Below are 18254 nucleotides of genomic sequence, written 5' to 3'. Positions count from 1 at the left end.
ACATGAGTTACTGACATCCATGGGCAGCGTCAACGCCGTTTTCCTCACAGTCAAGAAAGATCAGAGCTTGGTATTGATGTGAATTATATGGGAATAGATGGACTGACTTAGTCTGATATCCATGAGGCTTGTAGCTCCGGTGAGAACAAGAATGAATACACTTCTCAGAGGGAATGTGAACAATGTCGGCAGCAACCAATTCAAGTTGACTATCTGAGGATCTCCTTGCTTAGCCATGACGGGGCCTGGACGATGGTCCAACTCGTTCCTAGGTTCATTAGGCGTATATCCTGGATTGCTCATGGCCTGTAGGCTTAGCGATGTAACTCCCAGGCTGCCAAGGCCGGGAGACCATCAAACCTCATTTAGAAGCCGTCATAAGGGATGCGAGTGTGGACACGGAATAGGATAAGGAGAAATCTGTCGGGATGTGGGATGACCCGTGAATTACCCGGGATCCAAACGCAACATCATTAGGCCATGAGCAAAACGCAGAAATTACTGGTAAGCTCAACTCTATCAACCTTGAAATCGAACGATGACAAGGAAAATGATATCTATCTGTGTATTTTCTGCTTCGTTGCGATTGCAGACTGGACAGTGATGCAATGCTGAGGTAATAATCGAACTCTTCAACCCAGTCCTCAGCTGTCCGGTATCTTCTTAACTTATATGCCTATAGATATCTTATCTTCACCAGCCACCAAAGATTCGTCTTAGGATCCAGTCATGGAGAGCATATCTAGTACAATTGCCACACCACCACATTGTACGGCAGATTTCTGTCTGATACCGGTACGTTAAAGCATGCGTTTGCGTGGGAGATGCGGCCAGCGGAATAGTTTGTGTGATTATATCTAAGGAAGAATTCACTCGAATCTCCATCAAATTTTATTTCTTCCTCTGGTGTCCTTATATCAATCCACCCCTTCAATTGCTTCGACTCCATGAGAGCCCAATCAATTGGAGAGAAAATCAAATGATGCATCATCGGGTGCCCCCTTTCCTCTCTCTAGTCTACCGCATCTTCGTAAGTAGCTAATCTCTATTACAGATAGGGACATCGTCAGCGTCAGTATCTCAACAAATTGCTGATGTCCAGCGTCTGGTTGAGAAATCCGGGGTGAAATATGTCATGCATTCGGCGGGGACTACTCTAGGTGAGTTCAATTATTACGTCTCATTGTAATACTGCTTCTTCTCCTCGGCTGGTTAACCCCGGGAGGATATGCATCCTCAAAGCTCCTGTTCCCAACTCCTCCCGATTCTCTGTCCCGCCTGGGGATCAAAATCTAACAGCCTGCAGAAGGATCATGGGACGCCGTTTTTGCCTTAATCGGCCAGGCGCATGCAATGCTCCATAAACAGGGCATTGTGCGTATACAGACAGATATTAGGGTTGGGTCCAGGTGAGGCGCTCCCTCTTTTGCTGGCATCTAGATATCTATATCAATATCTATATCTATAACGTCAGGTCGATGAAACAAAGTTTTATATAACTGACTGGTGGACATTTGTAAAACAGAACCGACAAGGTGCAAAGTATGGAAGACAAAGTGGCTGTCGTTGAGAAGCTGCTGGGGAAGTCGTAGTAATATTTAAAGCTTCCGTAGAGAATCGGAATCTTAAAATCGATTGATGAAAAAAATGTATTATCTTTCTTTCTCTCTAGGGGAAGAAAGAAAAAACCGCGCTTTTTATGTTGGATATGCCTTCCCATAACTGAAGTTTCCGGTTTCATTTGGCAAGAGAGAAGGAATAACTTAACTAGTTATGTCGGTTGAGACTTATTAATATCAATCATAGGAAAAGATCGATTGTATATAGAACGTAATAAACGAATAACCATATCATAATATATATGATCCCCAGTATAACATTCAAGCACAACTGCCAGTAGTATATGATAACTTCCACTCTAAAGAAAAAAGTTCAAAAAACAAAATAAAATTTGAAAGTAAGGCAAGAAGTGATTCAAGGACTTAGCTGACCCGATACGCTGCCATTTTTCAATCTTCCAATTCTCCTCGACAAGATAGATACTGGTGTTTCCTAACCTTGTCAACCCTTGTAGTTCTAATGTTTTATGTTCAGGAGCCAGGATCTAAATAAAAAACATGTAATCTCATTGAATACGAAACAATGTAGATTGTCTTTGGCAAACAAAGGTGATTGAGCTCATAGGTTATGGTGCTCTTGCAAACCAATGGCCTATTTCGAGTTACGGCACAGAATATATAGCCCTGGCATTGAAAGCAAATAGGGGACGAAAAAGGAAGAGAAAAGAAATCATTGAGTATTCTAAACGAGACCAAAGATCTCAGCAAAATGATATAAACAATACCTCAGTCATTACTATTATCGTTATTACGAAGTCGCTTCTCCACTTTCTGCTTTTCTTCCGCATAGGTTCGTTTCCTCGATACTTGCAGATGATCTCGTCTCCTTGGCCACATGCCTTCCTCACTCGCATATCCCGTCGCACTCCAGTAGCGAGTTTTAGGGTTCACGAGGTCATAAATATCCTCTTCCGCCAGATTCCCAAACAATGGGAACCCCCAAACATTATTTATATCGTGCAATATCTCGTCGAGGGCCCATGGATTTGTAGACCGCAACATGCGGTTTTTCGGGCGTCTAGAAACTCGGTGCTCACCAAATAATACAGCGAGCCGATGTCGGGTTACCTTACGAACCGTGTTCATTTGCACGACTACTCCCTTTTGCTTCAGTTCTCGTATGAGGACGTGCCCTCGTATCCAGGGTACGATTTTCTCGCGCTCGTCGCTAAAAGGATTGTGATATATTTGATTGGAGCTAGGTGGAAGGCTAAAACCCCAGGCTATTATGGCATATTGTAAATGCACAGAAAAGAGTTGGCGCAAGGGAGATTCGGGATGTGCGGCTGGTAGGAACTTCTTATGGTCTAAATCGGAGATAGGGCGATCAGGGGAAGTAGCATCAGTTTTGAATGTTGACACTGTTCGCTTGGGATTGACTGGGAAGTAAAAATGTGCCAGCCAAAGGCACAGCTTCCTGAATTCTTGCCAATCCGCGCTCATACCAAGTCGCTTCAGCACTTCTGTCCAATATCGAGCTGGAACATCTATCCCAGCGCCGACCATATTTTGTAATATGCCAATCAAGAACATGGTTGCACGAAAATTCTCCGGATGGGGGGGTTCCTGCATTCCTCGCCTGCGAGGGAACAGTATCTTCTTGACCATCACATCTAACGTATGTTTGGTAGGGTGTATGTCGTGGTCCCTCATTTGGTCTAGGATACGAGGGATTTTCTGCCAATCCTTTAAATGCACTGCATTTCGAAGGAGGATGTTGTAATGATATGGATCTTCGGTGGATAAGATGGACAAAATTTTGAACAGCATACGAGCCCGTCGTGGGTCGTCAACGGCGGAATAGGAATTAAAGAGACCTTCTGCAGTTTCCTGATTCTCCAGAACTTCCGGATGCAGATCGCTCTCCAAAAGTTCATTTAGTATAGAGTCATCGCCTTCTGAGGCTAGTTTCTGGACAACCCTTGAAAATGCCGAGTTTCCAACTGAAATGCCTTCTTTCTTCAAAATATCGATTTGTTCGGATAGCGTTTTTGCATCTCCTGCCTTCAGAGCCATCTGCCTCAGGGTTTGTGGCTTGAGAGCGGTAGCGCCGAACGCCTTGACACCGGCAAGGATGAGCTCAAACGTAAATGTCTTCGTTGCAAACAAACGGGCGCCGAGTTTATCGTTGACTGCATTCGCTTCCTTTTCTCCCTCCTTAGCTGTGGTGGGGACATATATCTTCGTTCGACCACCACTCCTGGAGGCGAGTGACATTACTGACTTTTCGTTTTGGAATAAGCCTTTTAATTTCAAATTTGCCAGGAACAAATCTACTTCGGCATCCGAGCCAAAGTGTCGTAGATATTTTATCAAAGGTGAGATATCTTGGATTGATTGGGGTAGGTCGTTCCGTTGCAAGAGGAATTCATGCATAGCGAAAGCATCGGCTAGCCTCCCAGCTTTCACTAAAAATGGCACGGTATGGCAGTAAATCTGGTGATTATCGAGCGTCTTGCAGATCTTCCTTAATGCTCTTAGCCCACCATCGGAAGAGACAGCGGGCTCAAAGAGCAGTAATAACATAGCATTCGGATTCGACAAGTGCGTATTTTTTAATTTTTCGTGCCACTCAACCCCCCTAGAAAATTGCCCCGCTTTGAATAGTCCAACCACAATCGATTTGTAAAATTTCTCCCTATCCCAACTCTTTCCAGATCGCTCATAAAGTTCAGAGGCGTAGGAATGTATTTCAGTCAAAAAATCATCGCGTTTCCAGCCAACTATGATGAAGTTTCTCCATAGGAGCGAGGCATATTCGCCATCCACAGGTAAATCGATTGGCTGTCCTCTTTCCCTTAGCCCTTTCCAGATAGCTATCACCCCATCGTCACCGTGGTGTCGTTTGCGATAAAGGAGGAGGTGCTTCCAGAGCTTAAAATCGTTGGCGAAACGAGGATCGTCAATTAACTTAGTTCCAATATCTCTAGAGTGGCCAACATCCGATTCAAACTGGATCCTGTCGGGGTCCAACAACCAGTCTTCAGAACGAAAGGTAGCTGAGTCGTTCAGGTAGTTTGAGAGCCCGCGGGGACTAGGAGGGGCATTCTCTTCTTCCCGGGTATCAATGCGTCTATCCTGGCCGATTGTGTATTGATGTGGCGCTGGAAATTAAGAGAATATCCGTGTCCCTCTTCGTAAGCTGTCGTTGGGCGATTGCTGCCCTGTAGTCTCGCATGTTGGCGCCGTCTCCATGTTCCGCTCGGGTTTCTGATTCCGCACACCCTCGATGAATTTGCCGCAGAACTTTTATCGCCCTGGATTCTAGTGTTACGTATTGCGCACCGTAAGCACTGCTCATCCAAATGCAATTGGTCCAGCGTAGTTGGGGCAGTAATCAGAGCGCTGAGGAGTGACAGTGTCGAGCGTGTTCCCAGCAGCTTTTGGACAGCCAATTGCATTTGGGGTCGCAATAGAGAGGGTGTAGCGACAATGGAGGGTTACGTGCGTTCAGCAGCTCCCCAAAATGCCGCAAGGACGAAAGGGTAGAGGGGAGAAAGCAGTGCCTGTCGCTTGCTTGCGTATCGCATGTGTCGCATCGAAAATTTGATGCTTTCTTGTAAGTTTAGAATTGATACTAAGTAAGAAGCAATATACCTAAAACAGCTAGTCTCCTTTAATAGCCACGTGATGTTGTGGATGATCCGACAACTTCGGCACGGAAAAGGAAAAGGAACCTCATTTTTCAACATCAAACCTCGACTTCACCCTCTATTGACCCCGAGTTTCTCTCTTGAATCCCCATTTTAACTCCCACAGACTTCGCAACCATGGTGTCCCGGACCCTCCCCAGAATGGCCGGGTAAGTTTCCTATCGAATTGCCCATCGCAGGCTGCCTAGATATCCCAATTTCCTATTCGACGCCCCAGCCAACCATTTGGACACCAATGGAGCAAATCCGCATGTCGATTATTCAGTGATATATACTAACACCTGCAATTTGTCTCCTTAGATTCGTCTTCCGCGAGAATCGTGTCCCTTACTACCAACGCCTCTTCCAGAGACACGACGGCAAGCGCATCTGGAACAAGGTGCGTTCAATTCGCTTCCCCCAATCCCGCCAAGAAAATCCGGATCCAATTAATTACACAATAATCCATAAGAGAACCCAAGATAAAACGATATGGTGTCTAATTGCTGCTTAAAAACACAGTCCCACCGCAGTCCATACCTTCTCTACCCATTCTACATCTCCCTCTTCGGCTCCTTCGGTGGTATGTTTCCCTCCCATTTCCCGTCGCCGGGGCTCTTCTTTCTGTCAAACGAGCCCAGCCAAGTAGCTAACATTTGGTGTTTTTTTTTTGCATCTACCACAGCATCTTTCTACGCCATGTGCCGAACAGTTCTCGTAAGCTTGATTCCCTTTTAAAACCTCATTTCCCTATCCCTCCACCTCCTTTTAAATATCACCCAATCTGCTCTAGTATACGACAGCTAACCTTATCGGCACCAAATTACAGGGCTACAAAACCTGGTATTAAAGTACCAAAAGGAGCCGGTGATGAGACAGCTTGTTTGAGAATTCGAAGCATGCGCAAGTTCCATGGAGCTCATTCAAACCCCCACCTCAATGTTCTGAGAAAAATGCGTTTCTTTTCAATGTAGGAATAGCATACCTTTTTGGCTATGAAGCGTTACATTCTGGCTGGACTTGTGGTGAGCAGGTGATGTGGAAAATGAAGGGGCCCTGTTTGCGTTGTGTGATATTCAAACTGTATATATAGAAATATGGAAAAGTTTTTAAAAAAAAAAAAAATGGAAGAAAGAAGAATTCTCCTGCCACAACGAATGATATGAGGCTAAAAAAGCGGTCTTGTAGTTTGATATCGTATACATTCTCTACCTAATATATTTACGTTGTTCCCCATATCGGTAGCTGTGGATAAACCCCGGTCTCCCCCAGCACCTTGATTTAGGCTTCTTTGAATGGGCAAAGTCAAAAGGTTTAGAATGAAGAAATGGACAGTCAAAATCGTAACGCTAGAGCATCAGGAAGCAATAAAGGATGCGGGTCATGGAAAAGCTCCTAATAAATACCCAGTTGGTAATTAGTTGTAGTAAAACATCTTTGAACAAAGGAAGATATCGCCATGAACGTAAGACAAGATGGGCTCAAATGGGTGAAAAAGAAGAAACAGATAGATAAATAATATAAAATAAAACCAAAATAAAATAAATGGAAAAAAAGAAAAAGAAAAAAGAAAAAAGACGTTATGCTTGTTCTTTATAAATACCGATCCACACCCCAACGAGTGTCCTTCGCACTTTGCTTTTGTACAGAAAATTGACAAAGAAAAGTTGACCTAGCCACAAATCAACCGCCCCATATCACATCGCATCAGACCAAATCAAAGGACAACTGCCCCGCGTCCCCCCAGCTTTACACCTCATCCTACACCAAAGGGAACACTCTACCCCCTCTTCACCGATTTCTTCATCCCCCTCCTCGTCTCCCTCTCCCTCTCCTTCTCCAAATACTTTCGCTGCTCCTCCGCTGACATCCCCCTCAATAACCGATCGCGCTCTTCCTTCTTCGTCTTCTCCACCAGCGCCTTGCGCTCCTCATTCTTCTCCTCATCGTGGGCGCGGCGCAGCTTGCGAACCTCTTCGTCGCGCGTGTTGCGAAGTTTGCGCACGACTTCGGCGCGGAAGTGGGCGGTGGACACGACACGGTCAGTCAGGCGAAGGAAGTAGGTGAATATGGGGAGGGTGGAGGAGTAGGAATTGGATTTCGGGAGACAGAGGGAGAGGTTGATGCGTTTTCCTGGGGTGGTTTCGTCGATTCTGTTTTTGTTTTGGTTAGTAGCTGCAATATGGGCAGGTATATATATGAACTTGTAAAACCTTACTTCGTAGGCTTATCCAGCGGCTGATCTGTAATGATCAGGTACTCAAAATCCTCCCCAGCCTCCTCAATAGCCTTGATAAGATCAGCCGTAAGCATCAATTCCGTAATCTCCGCACTCTCACTCATGACAGTCGCCCACTCAGGCAATTTCGGATTGTCCTTCGTAAATGTCAAGGAGATATCATAGCGATCCTCACGCAGCCTGCGCATGCAATTCTTGTGCACAACAGCAAACACAAACCCATCGTAACTCGAGTTATTCGCGCCCTTCGTGCGCTGCTCGATGAGCTCCTTTTCCACAGCCGATGGCGCGGGAACAAGATCCCTCTCCTTCCCATCAAACGCATACGCCGTGCACTGCACCCGCTCAACCGGCACGGGCCACGAGTCGAGAAACATACTGATCACGGAGTCTCCAAGCATGTAGAGCGGGTTATACCACCGGAACAAATTGATCGAGACATCCAGGAACGCCACATTCTGCCGGCCGGTCGCATACGTCGCGAACTCCGTGCCAGTCTTCTCCTTCAGCACCGACTCCGGCACGACAAGGTCGGCCGATGCAGCTGCCGCCGGCAACCCTTCCGCCTGCACGTTGTCCGCCGACGGCGCCCGGCGCGCACCCACGCCGCCATAGCCGACGACGGCAAACTCGCTCTGCAGGATGGGCAGATGCGCCTGCGCCCATTTCTTGGCTTTGCGTCGGTTCTTGCCCATTCCCCATACGTGCAGCAGGAGCAGGCAGGCGATAAAGGGGATCACAAAGGCTTCTTGCACGAAGTCTTGCCGCGAATGGCGTTCCCAGACGCGATACCATGCTGTATATGGCCGGGCATGATCGGCAGCGGCGGGAAGGGCCCCTCCGGTGGCTGATTGGGGGGTTCCTGCGGCTCCGGGTGTGGAGGCGGAGGCTGGGTGTATGACGGGTGGTGGTGGTTCAGGGTTCCCGGAGGCAAACTCTGCAAAGTCTGGAATATGTAGAAATGGAGAGAGGGCGGACGTTGGTGAGCCTTTTGGCCGGAGCAATTGGGGGATTTCTATGTGATGCATGGGGTATATTTGCGGAGGGAAAGGGGAGAGAGAGGTGTGGGAATTTAGAGAGCTATGGGCCTATGGCATACCTGGATCTGCGTCATCGCCGCTCGAGGGAGCTGCCGATGGAGCGTTGGGATCACCCTTGAATATGTTCTGAAGGAGGCCAGACATTGTGTCGTTGCGACTTCTTTGGCGACCTCAGAGTTTGTCGTGCCGTGGGAAAATGAATTGGGCTGTGGTGGTGAGGTCGGGGGAAATTTCGACCAACAAGGATCTGGGTGAAGGCGAAGCTGACAGCTTGGCTTCGGGGCCCTAGTCAGCAACACAGATTATGCGGGTTTGACCAGGGCATTGGAGGTCGGCAGAAAGGTCAAAAAAAGGATTTCAGATTGATGGAAAAGATAGAGTGAATTTCCATTGAATGAAGCTTAAGTTGCTTCAGGTTGATTTGCGGCTCAAAGCTCAACAAAGGAAATTAGTATTTAACTATACACATTATGAACGATCGACTGTCATGTAAGACATCTCTTTACACGAGGGATTGAGTTGAGAGTATTTGGTGCTTGCAACAGAAAAAAAGAAGAAAGGGAAAATAAAAATAAAAATAAAAAAAGTCCCTATATCCACCAGCAGCCAGATCGCAGTAAAGATTTTCCCCTGCCCTTCCACCTCCTCGATTTTTTGCCCACCGTAGAAAAATACCCATTTAAATATATTTCCAAAATACAAAGGAAAAACAAAAGGGTATCCAAAGGTCCTAGATTTCGCCCATGCGCCAATATAATACAAAACAGAAGAAGACCCACTTCTCTTTCCCCACACGTAGGAGGGAGAGGGGAAATCCAGAAGAGAGGGCTGGAGCGAGGAAAAAAATATACAAAGAATAAGAATTTTTCGTAAACGACCGTGAAGTAAAAGGGCTTGTGGGTTCTGAGATTCTCATCTGCGCGGTGGAGGGAAGTTATGCAGAATGTATATAAAGACATTTTAGAGGCAAAAACACGCGATGCTGCCGGAAACGCCATACATGCGACACCAGGGAAAGGACGAGGGAAGAAAAGAAAAGAAAAGAAAAGAAAATGAAGAAAACGTAAAAAGAAAACGGGAATGAAATGAAAAGATATTATATTAAAACAAAAACAAAAATCTCGAGGCTGGAGACCCGAGTTAGCCCCGAAGATGTTTCTTAATGTCGATAAGCAGGTGGTGGCGTATGCGAGCGCATCAACGACTGTTCCCAAAATCCGCCAGTATTATTATTCTTGTTGTCGTTCTTATTGTTACTGCTGCCGGCAGCATCCTCGCCGCCCATCTTCTCATCCTGGATCCTGCGGGCAATTTCACTGGCCATTTTCATCATCCATGCCTGCTCCAGGATGCCGCCGCTCTGGGCTGCTTCCATGATTAACGATGAGGGCAGGTGGGTTTGATGCTGCTGCTGCTGCTGCTGTTGTTGTTGTGAATCTCCCGAAGATGTGTAGTTTGAGGCGTTGGGTTTCTCGATTGGGTAAGGGGAGTTAGAAGTTAAAGACGGACGAAGAGCTGGTTCTTGAGGTGGTACTTGTGGCGGTAGTGATTTCGAGTTTGCAGGGTGCAGTTGTTGCTGGAGAGAGGAGGTAGTTGCTAGCATCCTAGCTATATCGTTGGCAGTAGGCAGCGTAGTGCGGGAAGCAGGGATATCGTGTCCGAATTCTGCGGGGATACCTCTCCGCGCATTTCTTTCGGCACCGTTGCGGGCAACGATACGGTCACATAGGGTTGGTTGTCTGATCGTACGTGGTGGAGAACCTGGAGGGGTTACGGGGTCATCGTTGTTCTCTTCTGGGATGGTCGAGCCCGAAAATACAGAGGCTGCACTTGTACTCTCCGTGAATTCACTTTCGCCGCTGACGCTCTCCATATCATCTGTATTCTTCGGCCGTCGTCGAAGATCCACGACTCGCTTCTTTCGCTTCCTCGCGTGAGCCTTTGAGTGGCGACCGGCACCCATGCTGAGCCCGTATCCGCTAAACCCTGTTGAGGGAAGACTCAGTCGACTGTGCGAAGACGATGCCAGACTTGCAGCATCTTGGAGTGAAAGTGATGATGTTGCGACGTGTGAATGGGTTCTGGAGAGCGGGGGACTCATGGGGGAGACGAGGCCGCTGGGACCATCAGCCTGCTCCATCAAACCTGTCCATGCTCTGAAAACAACTTCTTGGATAGAAGGCGTGAATAAGGATAGCGTCCTCTGGGAATCCGTCAGCGCGGCTAGACGGAGGACGTTCTTGCGGGAGAAGAGGGAATGCATCTCGACGCCGGAATCCAGAGATAGGGATGCGATTTCCGAAGTAGACAGGACGTTCCCGGATGCGTCGACGGGATCCTCGGGGGGATTCAATAAAGGATCCAGGCCTGGTCCTTCAAGGGGTGGATTCGTGACTTGAGCCGAAGTGGTTTCCAGTTCACTGTATTCCGTTCCCCATAGGCGCAAAGAAAGCCTATGTATAATCGCAGGCAACTCGTCCATGAAGAGAATTCGTAGCTGGCCCTCGATTTCCTTTTGGAGGTAATCGCGGACAAAAGGGATCGAATCGAAGGTCGACGAGACTTTTAGGGATTCGAGGGGATCGTTCCGAAAGACGACTGTAATGCCCTTTTGCTTCGAGAAGACGAGAATAACGAAACCTGAGAGTTTTATGTCGGAGAGGGTAATTTGGAGTGGGATAGTCAAACCGGTTCTTCAGCAGAAATATGAACCCGTCAGCAAATTTCACGGCTCGAATTTTACGTTTAATTTTCTCTTATAATTATTTTGCCCACATCACCAGTGAAGCAAGAGCATAGACCAGAAGGGAATAGCAAAGCCGTGACTTACGCAGCAGCAAGTGGTTGTGGAGAGGCAAAGGGGTGCCGAGTAAGGAGATAAGTATTCAAGGGGTTCGCCTGCACACAGGTCTTGAGGGTCAAGAATGCATCTCCAGCATAGGACATCTTGAAAATACCCCGAAACCTGTCCTCTGCCAGATCACCTATTTCCAGGATTTCTAGCTCTGGGGGGTTGGAGCCCAGGTTCAGTTCGGTCACCACGATATCATCGACGATAATCGGGGGTTTGGGCGATTTGTTCAGCGCAGCAGTCAGCAGCTCCTGCGCCCTGGTGTAGAAGCCCGCGTCTGCCATGAGCGGCGACCAGTTGAAGTTGAACGCCATGCCGGCGACACACGCGACATGAGGACGGTCCGATATGCAGTATGAGAGAGGCGATAGATGGAGATCAAACGGGGTCGACGCGCGTTCGGCCAAAGGGGGAGAAAATGCGACGGTTTGGCGCAAAACGAGCAGAAGCGGGCGGGAACGGAAACAATGGCGTCGCGTGCTGGCGAGGTGGTGATGATACAGATGCAGGCGGGTGATAAATAAGAAAAAATAAGAAAAGGAAACAGGGAGACCAGAGGGCGAAGAGGAAGAGGAGGAGGAAGAAGAGGAAGAAGAAGAAGAAGAGGAGGCCGAGGAGTCAGACTGGCCGACTGCCGGTTTGCATGTGGCCAAGGACCGAAGGGCCAAGCAGGAAAAAATTGTTGCCAGCGGGTTGCACGTGACAAGCCTTGGTGCACAGCTTTTGGTTGTATGTTGGACACTCTTCACCATTATCAAACTTGATAAGCTATTCTCTATCCTATTACTGGCGGCTTTGCAGTGGAGATTGCTAGCTCTGCGGAGACCTTCAAAAAATCCGCTGCTAGCCAACGCACATCCCAGAGTCAATGCCAAAACCAACATTATGGCCATACGGCTTTTTCGCCATGCAACCTTCAATATGTCGATGCACACTGTCAGCTAGCACTCTCATTGCGTCATGGAAGATCCTGCTCTTGTGACGCTACTCAAGCGCCGGCTGACGGCAGCTTATACTGGGCAGTGTTTGTGGTATTTGATGACGGAGTGGAATGGGTATTTCGATCCCCTCAGCGTGATGAGATCACTCGGACTCAATTGAAAGTGTATCATAATTAGACACTTAAGTCTCTAAATACAACAATGCATTTAAGTATAAGAACCAAGAACTAGATACTCAGACCTTGAATATAGAGAAATCGATTTGTAATAACTTTAATGAGGGTTCTGTTAATTGACAAACTCAGCACTGTTCTAGTTACAGATTTGGTATCAAGGCACCTTCTCATCTGAAGTACGCTCCACAGAGGTACTCAACATCACTTTTGAATGCTTCAAAATAATCCTCAAAACTGAACTGCTAACTGGAATTGGCACTCTGCATTCGAAAAACAAATAAAAATGAGCACTTCATGGGGTTTTCAAACCAAACCAGCAGACCATAAAAGTTAAAAAAAGAGACAGTCCATCCAACCATCGATCCTTCAGTTCAACATTTCGTGAATCTGGTTCAGGGTCAGCAAAGAATTTGAAAAGTAAACAAGGATGGGTGTTCCGTTGGGTTTCAAACCTCGAAAAAGAAAAACAATGAAAAGACAATCCATCCGGTCATCATTCCTCCAGTATAACAGATAACGGATCCGTCCCAGGCTCGGCGAAGCATCCAAAGTACTCCCGCTGTTCCGGGGTGTTTTTTTCCCAAGGTTGTATCAGTTTTCTTCCCCCAATGAAGATGAAGTCGCTGACAGCCTGGTCACTGAGCTCCTGACGAAGCTCTAACATATGGTAAAACCCGAACTGAAATTTCTCAGCGCACTGGTCGGTAATAGTCTGCCCATCCTGGGCCATCCTGCGACATAAAAATTTCACATCAGAGACATCACTCCGCCGCTTCTCCCGTCCATTCTCATCGTCCTGTCGAAGATATAAGCATTTGATTTTCATTGCTAACGCGTAGTCAAGGTTCGGAACGCGAATTCGGCCCACTGAGAGTAGGTTAAGCCCCAGATTTTCCAATGTTACGGTGTCGACGGCTGTCGTAAGAATGTCAAGAGTCACAGTTTCACCATCACCAAAATGAAGTTGTCCTCCGATGTTGGAAAACCCTTGCTGGCCTGCCAGCAAATTGACCAGTGAGGAGATGTTTTCTTCGGTGGAAACAAGAATGTCGACGTCATTGGTTATTCGGTTGCTCCCGAGCAGCTGCATCGCCGCCCCGCCGATCAGGACGAAACGGTCCCCGAGACACTTCTCAACTGCCTGAATGCAGGCTTGGATATTTCCGGTTTTGCTCGACATCACTCTAAATCAACGTTCAATTGGGTGAAAACTCTGGATTCGCACGTAACACGCTGCAAGCTAGCTCCTGTTTGTCCACCAGTAGACCCTTGTTGTTGTTATGCCACGAATACATCCTGCGAAATTATATCAGGCGCAGGGAAGATAGGGGGAAGGCGCGAGGCACTTTTTAGTTGGGGCATGTTAAAGCTAAATAGAATCGAGAAGTCGCACTATGAATGTGAGCAGGGTGAGGAAGGAGAAAGAAACGAGAGTACGAGTAAACTTATCAAGAGGAAAGAGAGAATGGAGGCAGGGAAATTTTGAATTGCCTCACTAGTTAGTTCCACCTCACTACGAAATGCATGATCAAAGCAAGAACCGAGAAAGTTTTTCAGCATTCGCTGCCGGTGCCACAAGGTTGAAAGGGGCTCTGAGCAGGAATGCCGAAAAATACCTTGCCGGCAGCTCAATTTTCTCACAAACCCAACATATGGTATACGTTTACCATGTCAGATGTCATCCTGAATGCATTTTGCCCAGGGTCATCCATTTAACTAGTGGTAGACGGTCCAATGCCCTTCGGATGTTCTATGTCGTGGCCCTCTTGAAGCATGCTATCTGCACGATCTCGGTACTTCTGTTTTATAGCCGCAAGCTTCAGGTCCGGCCTTGGAATCAGAGCTCTTGCTTCTTCAGGAGTTACGATCCCCGCGCGGATCTGCTGTCTCTGAAAACAGACCTTCTGCCGCACATGGCGCATTATGACCCTGCGGAATAGCTCAACAAAGAATTGATCCTCATCAGGAAGGTATGCGATTATATCTTTGACAAAACTCAGAAGGTATACATAGTGGCACTCAAAGTAATCGGTAATGGTAGTATTTAAGCCTTTAGCCGAATAGCGGTCGGCGACGATATCAATTATAGCTAGCATATAGATAGTCAGATTGAATGTCACAACGTTTGGAAGAACTCGAGTTCACCTCGAAAATAGACAAGCCTCCGCGGGAATCTGCAAGGGGAATTTGGAAAGAGAAAGGTGTCTCTACTCCAGGCATCGCGGCTCAAATCGAGATGCCAGAACTTTGCAGGCACAATAATGATGCTCGTCGTCCAATCATCAGCATCATTAGGTAAAAATCGATAACCTGGCCAGCCTGTTGTGCTCTCGTTGGTTGCAGTTCTGTCAAAAAATCTCTGATGGGTTTGGGGGACTTCTTGGTAGCCCCCGGAAGCGAGAGCTGAACGGGCAGTTTCCAGTTGCTCATCTGCAATTGCGAATTGGAAATCGAAGGGAACCAGTGGATATCCAACGGCGACGACAATGAGATCACCGACGATACAGTGTCTCACACCTGCGTTGTCCAGGATTTCTCCAGGGGCCCAGTCGCATTTTGCCAAAGAAAGCTTTTTGTAACCATCCATCATGGGTGTATACTGTTAGAGGCGTAGAACTAGATAGCGGGGTGGAGCAGCAGCTATATGAGATAGATCGTAGTGTTCCTGATTCTTGAGGAGGAGAAGTTGGCCACAGGTTGATGACGTGAAGTAGGTGTTAGGTGACTGTTCTACCTGTTACGGACTAGCGCACCGCACATCGATGCCTCAGTGGACCAATAGCAGTGATCAGGCTAACGGGGATAAAGTGATGCTGGGAGCAATGTTGTGCTAAACCCAATCGGGCGGGAGCTAAACCATGGAAGGCAATTCCCCATCCTCAGCTACAAAGCCCTGTATTTACATTTATTTACATTTATTTACATTTTCCTTTTTCCATTCTATTGGTTTACTTCACCATCCCCAGTCACACATCTAACGACCAATTCTGCCATGCGACACGATATGTCACTTTTCTCCCCTTCAGCCACCCCTGTATCTTCAACCCAGAAGGTGCCCCGGAATGCTCATACATACAAGAAGAGGTCAGCAACTACTGCGGGCAGTGTTATTGGATCAAAAAAGGTTTATGGCAAACGAAAAACAAATGCGCCCCGTGCGGTGCTCGAGAGGGACCATCAGAATGCTTCGAATGCAGTTCCTGCTGTAGAAAGTGAAAGGGTTGAGGAGGCTGAGATTGGGGATATGATCACGGCAATGGAAAATGGTTTATCGGCGCTTCAGCTCGATGTTAAACGGGGGAAAGCTCATGTTGATAGGGATGATGAGGATGTCAATACTGCAGAAGAGCTACATGCGCTACGGGAAAGGGACATTCAACAGGGCAGACAGCCTTTGATCGAGGTCGGGATACCCGCTTACAAAGATGCCCGGCGAGATGACGCTGCACATGATTGCGATACAATCGGGTCCAAATCCCCGGACGCCGTTAAATCCAAACGAAAACCACGAAGGTCCTCCGGTTGGATCGAAGACCTAAAACTCAATAACTACGTGCGCCCCATCCTCAAAGAGTCAACCTCCCCGATATCCTCGCGCGGAATCCAAAGGTTCGCAAGCTGGGCTCGACGGACGGGGGATATGTTCACCGTCGAAAAGATCGCAGAGGGCTCCTACGGAGAAGTCTACCAGCTACGGCTGAGCAAGGATATTTCTAAATGCAACCTCTCTAAGTCACGACTAGCACGGTTAAAAGAGTACAGGGATGGCGTATTCAAAATTATCCCCCTCCGCGCGCAGCGTGGAGTGGGCTCGAAGAAATTCACCACCGTCCAGGAGATCGTGTCTGAGGTGCAGCTGTTGAAACTGCTTGATCCCATCCCGGGCTTTGCGAGGTTTCGGGAGGTGCATGTGGTCCAGGGCAGGTTTCCGGAGACTTACCAGCAGGCGTGGATGCGGTATAGCCAAACGAACGGGCATGAGTGTTTTAATCCGGATCCCAGTAAGCCGAAGTCGTATCCAGATACGCAATTGTGGGCGGTTTTGGAGATGGATAATGCTGGCTGCGAGTTGGAGAAGTTTCCGTGGTCATCGACTTTTCAGGTTTATGATATCTTTTGGGGAGTGGCGTTGGCGCTTGCGAGAGCGGAGCAGTTTGCGGCGTTTGAGGTATGATTTCGAAGTGAAATGATTCCCGTATCTATCCCCTTTCACAGGACGGAGTAGATATGGAAGGACTTGCAGAAATGTTTTCTATGGTTACTGATGGCTGTTACAGCACCGCGACCTGCACCTTGGAAATATCTGTATCAAACCTAGGAAGAAAGGTGGCAATATTTTGACGGAGCTAGGGAAGTCGAGACCAGAAGGACTGGAAGGTGGAGCCACTGGGTTTGGTTTGAGTGGACTTGAAACTACCATAATCGATTATTCACTTTCGAGAGCCGAATTACAACCAACAGATACTGCGAACACAGATATGCAGGCGGAAGCAGAGGCGGCGACCGAGAGCAAAACAGAACCAGTAGCGATTGCGTGGTCGGATCTTGACAAGAGGCAGATCTTTGGCGCTATTGGGCGAGACGAGGATGAGAAGCTGCTCAGGGATACTTATCGATAGTGAGTTACTTTCTTTCCCTTTTCTCCTCTTCTTTCCTTCCCCAATCATCCAAATCAGTTACATGAAATATAGCTCTCAATTTGGGCCAAGTCGTGTCGCTCTTTTCTATCCTAATCAGTTATTCACAAACCCTAAATTATTAGTATGCGATCCGAAATATATCATCAAGACAATCTCCTCAACTCTGCACAACCCCCTTCTAGACCCTTGCAATGGAAGGATTATAACCCCAGAACGAACCTTATCTGGCTTTCATTTCTGCTACGGATGTTATTGAAGAAAATGAAGCCAGCCTGTGCATTCCGGGTGGCTGAGCAACGACAGCCACAACAACGGCTACCACTTACGCCCCGTCCGGCAAATCACAAACTACAAACCAATACTACATACTATAATGAAAATGGTGACACTGTTGGTGGAGCAGGTTCTCCACCACTTAAGTCATCAAAGAAAGTGGTTCGTCAAGTTAAAACGGGTGCGGGGATTAATGGTGACGGTGATGATGGAAGAAAACAATTGGACCCTGCCGCTATGAGCTGTCAGCAACGGCCGCGGCATCAGCAGATGTTGGGAGAGGAATTAGCAATTCGCCTTCAGGCAACGGCGGATATGCTAAGCGTCGAGAGCGGAATTGAGGATTTGCATTGCGCGGGGGATCTTGTGGCTTTTGCTATTCGGGCTGGGTGGTTGAATGAAGGGGATTTTTTGTGTTGAGACTGCACTTTTGGAGAAATTTTTTGGTCTTTCTCAATTGTTATGTATATGGAACTGGGAATAGAGAGATAGAGATAGATGTGGCGTAAATCTTGTATTAGTTACACTATTATTCACTTTCTGGGACGTCCATATGAATGGACAGCACAAGGAGGGCATATTGTGAACTGCCGTTCCGGATAGTCTGTTATTAATTCTCTTGATTGAGGTTATTTTATTTTATCTCCTGTCGTTTCCATGTCGTGCTAGGACACTTGAGAAATGTGTTCATCTGTCAGTGAGTTTATCAACTCTCCTCTTATGACTGACATGATTGAGCTGTCTGCATATTGTATGGATTAGAGTGATCAATTTACATACTGTGTAAAAGGGGAAGCGGGGTTTAGCCTAGTTTTAATCTTGGAGCAGCGAATCGGTAACTTG

The 18254-nt window shown here is 47.4% G+C and overlaps 7 protein-coding genes across 7 annotated transcripts; 2 read left to right on the top strand and 5 right to left on the bottom strand.

Annotated features, from left to right (window-relative positions):
• Positions 1-729: 729 nt before the first annotated feature.
• On the top strand, positions 730-1592 carry HCBG_07848 (uncharacterized protein; the record flags this gene model as incomplete). Its single annotated transcript, XM_045434897.1, has 4 exons — positions 730-795; positions 1055-1160; positions 1307-1409; positions 1526-1592. 4 exons carry the CDS (start codon positions 730-732, stop codon positions 1590-1592), a joined length of 342 nt encoding a protein of 113 aa, XP_045284203.1.
• A 702-nt stretch (positions 1593-2294) lies between these two features.
• HCBG_07847 (uncharacterized protein) lies at positions 2295-5020 on the bottom strand (the record flags this gene model as incomplete). Its single annotated transcript, XM_045434896.1, has 2 exons — positions 2295-4697; positions 4844-5020. 2 exons carry the CDS (start codon positions 5018-5020, stop codon positions 2346-2348), a joined length of 2529 nt encoding a protein of 842 aa, XP_045284202.1.
• A 1722-nt stretch (positions 5021-6742) lies between these two features.
• On the bottom strand, positions 6743-8674 carry HCBG_07846 (DUF1682 domain-containing protein; the record flags this gene model as incomplete). The annotated part of the gene is made up of 3 exons (XM_045434895.1): positions 6743-7404; positions 7470-8379; positions 8590-8674. 3 exons carry the CDS (start codon positions 8672-8674, stop codon positions 7032-7034), a joined length of 1368 nt encoding a protein of 455 aa, XP_045284201.1.
• Positions 8675-9689: 1015 nt separating this feature from the next.
• HCBG_07845 (uncharacterized protein) lies at positions 9690-11695 on the bottom strand (the record flags this gene model as incomplete). Its single annotated transcript, XM_045434894.1, has 2 exons — positions 9690-11223; positions 11361-11695. The coding sequence occupies 2 exons, from the start codon at positions 11693-11695 to the stop codon at positions 9690-9692; spliced, it is 1869 nt and encodes a 622-aa protein (XP_045284200.1).
• A 1296-nt stretch (positions 11696-12991) lies between these two features.
• Positions 12992-13678, bottom strand: HCBG_07844 (uncharacterized protein; the record flags this gene model as incomplete). Its single annotated transcript, XM_045434893.1, has 1 exon — positions 12992-13678. One exon carries the CDS (start codon positions 13676-13678, stop codon positions 12992-12994), a length of 687 nt encoding a protein of 228 aa, XP_045284199.1.
• A 532-nt stretch (positions 13679-14210) lies between these two features.
• On the bottom strand, positions 14211-15085 carry HCBG_07843 (uncharacterized protein; the record flags this gene model as incomplete). The annotated part of the gene is made up of 2 exons (XM_045434892.1): positions 14211-14587; positions 14644-15085. 2 exons carry the CDS (start codon positions 15083-15085, stop codon positions 14211-14213), a joined length of 819 nt encoding a protein of 272 aa, XP_045284198.1.
• Positions 15086-15502: 417 nt separating this feature from the next.
• HCBG_07842 (uncharacterized protein) lies at positions 15503-17831 on the top strand (the record flags this gene model as incomplete). The annotated part of the gene is made up of 3 exons (XM_045434891.1): positions 15503-16666; positions 16776-17116; positions 17261-17831. The coding sequence occupies 3 exons, from the start codon at positions 15503-15505 to the stop codon at positions 17829-17831; spliced, it is 2076 nt and encodes a 691-aa protein (XP_045284197.1).
• Positions 17832-18254: the final 423 nt, after the last annotated feature.

Source organism: Histoplasma capsulatum (assembly GCF_000150115.1).
Source record: "Histoplasma capsulatum G186AR genomic scaffold supercont2.14, whole genome shotgun sequence".
Taxonomy (NCBI): Eukaryota; Fungi; Ascomycota; class Eurotiomycetes; order Onygenales; family Ajellomycetaceae; genus Histoplasma; species Histoplasma capsulatum.
The sequence above is the reverse complement of the archived record's forward strand: the minus strand, read 5'-3'. Positions and strand labels throughout refer to the sequence as shown.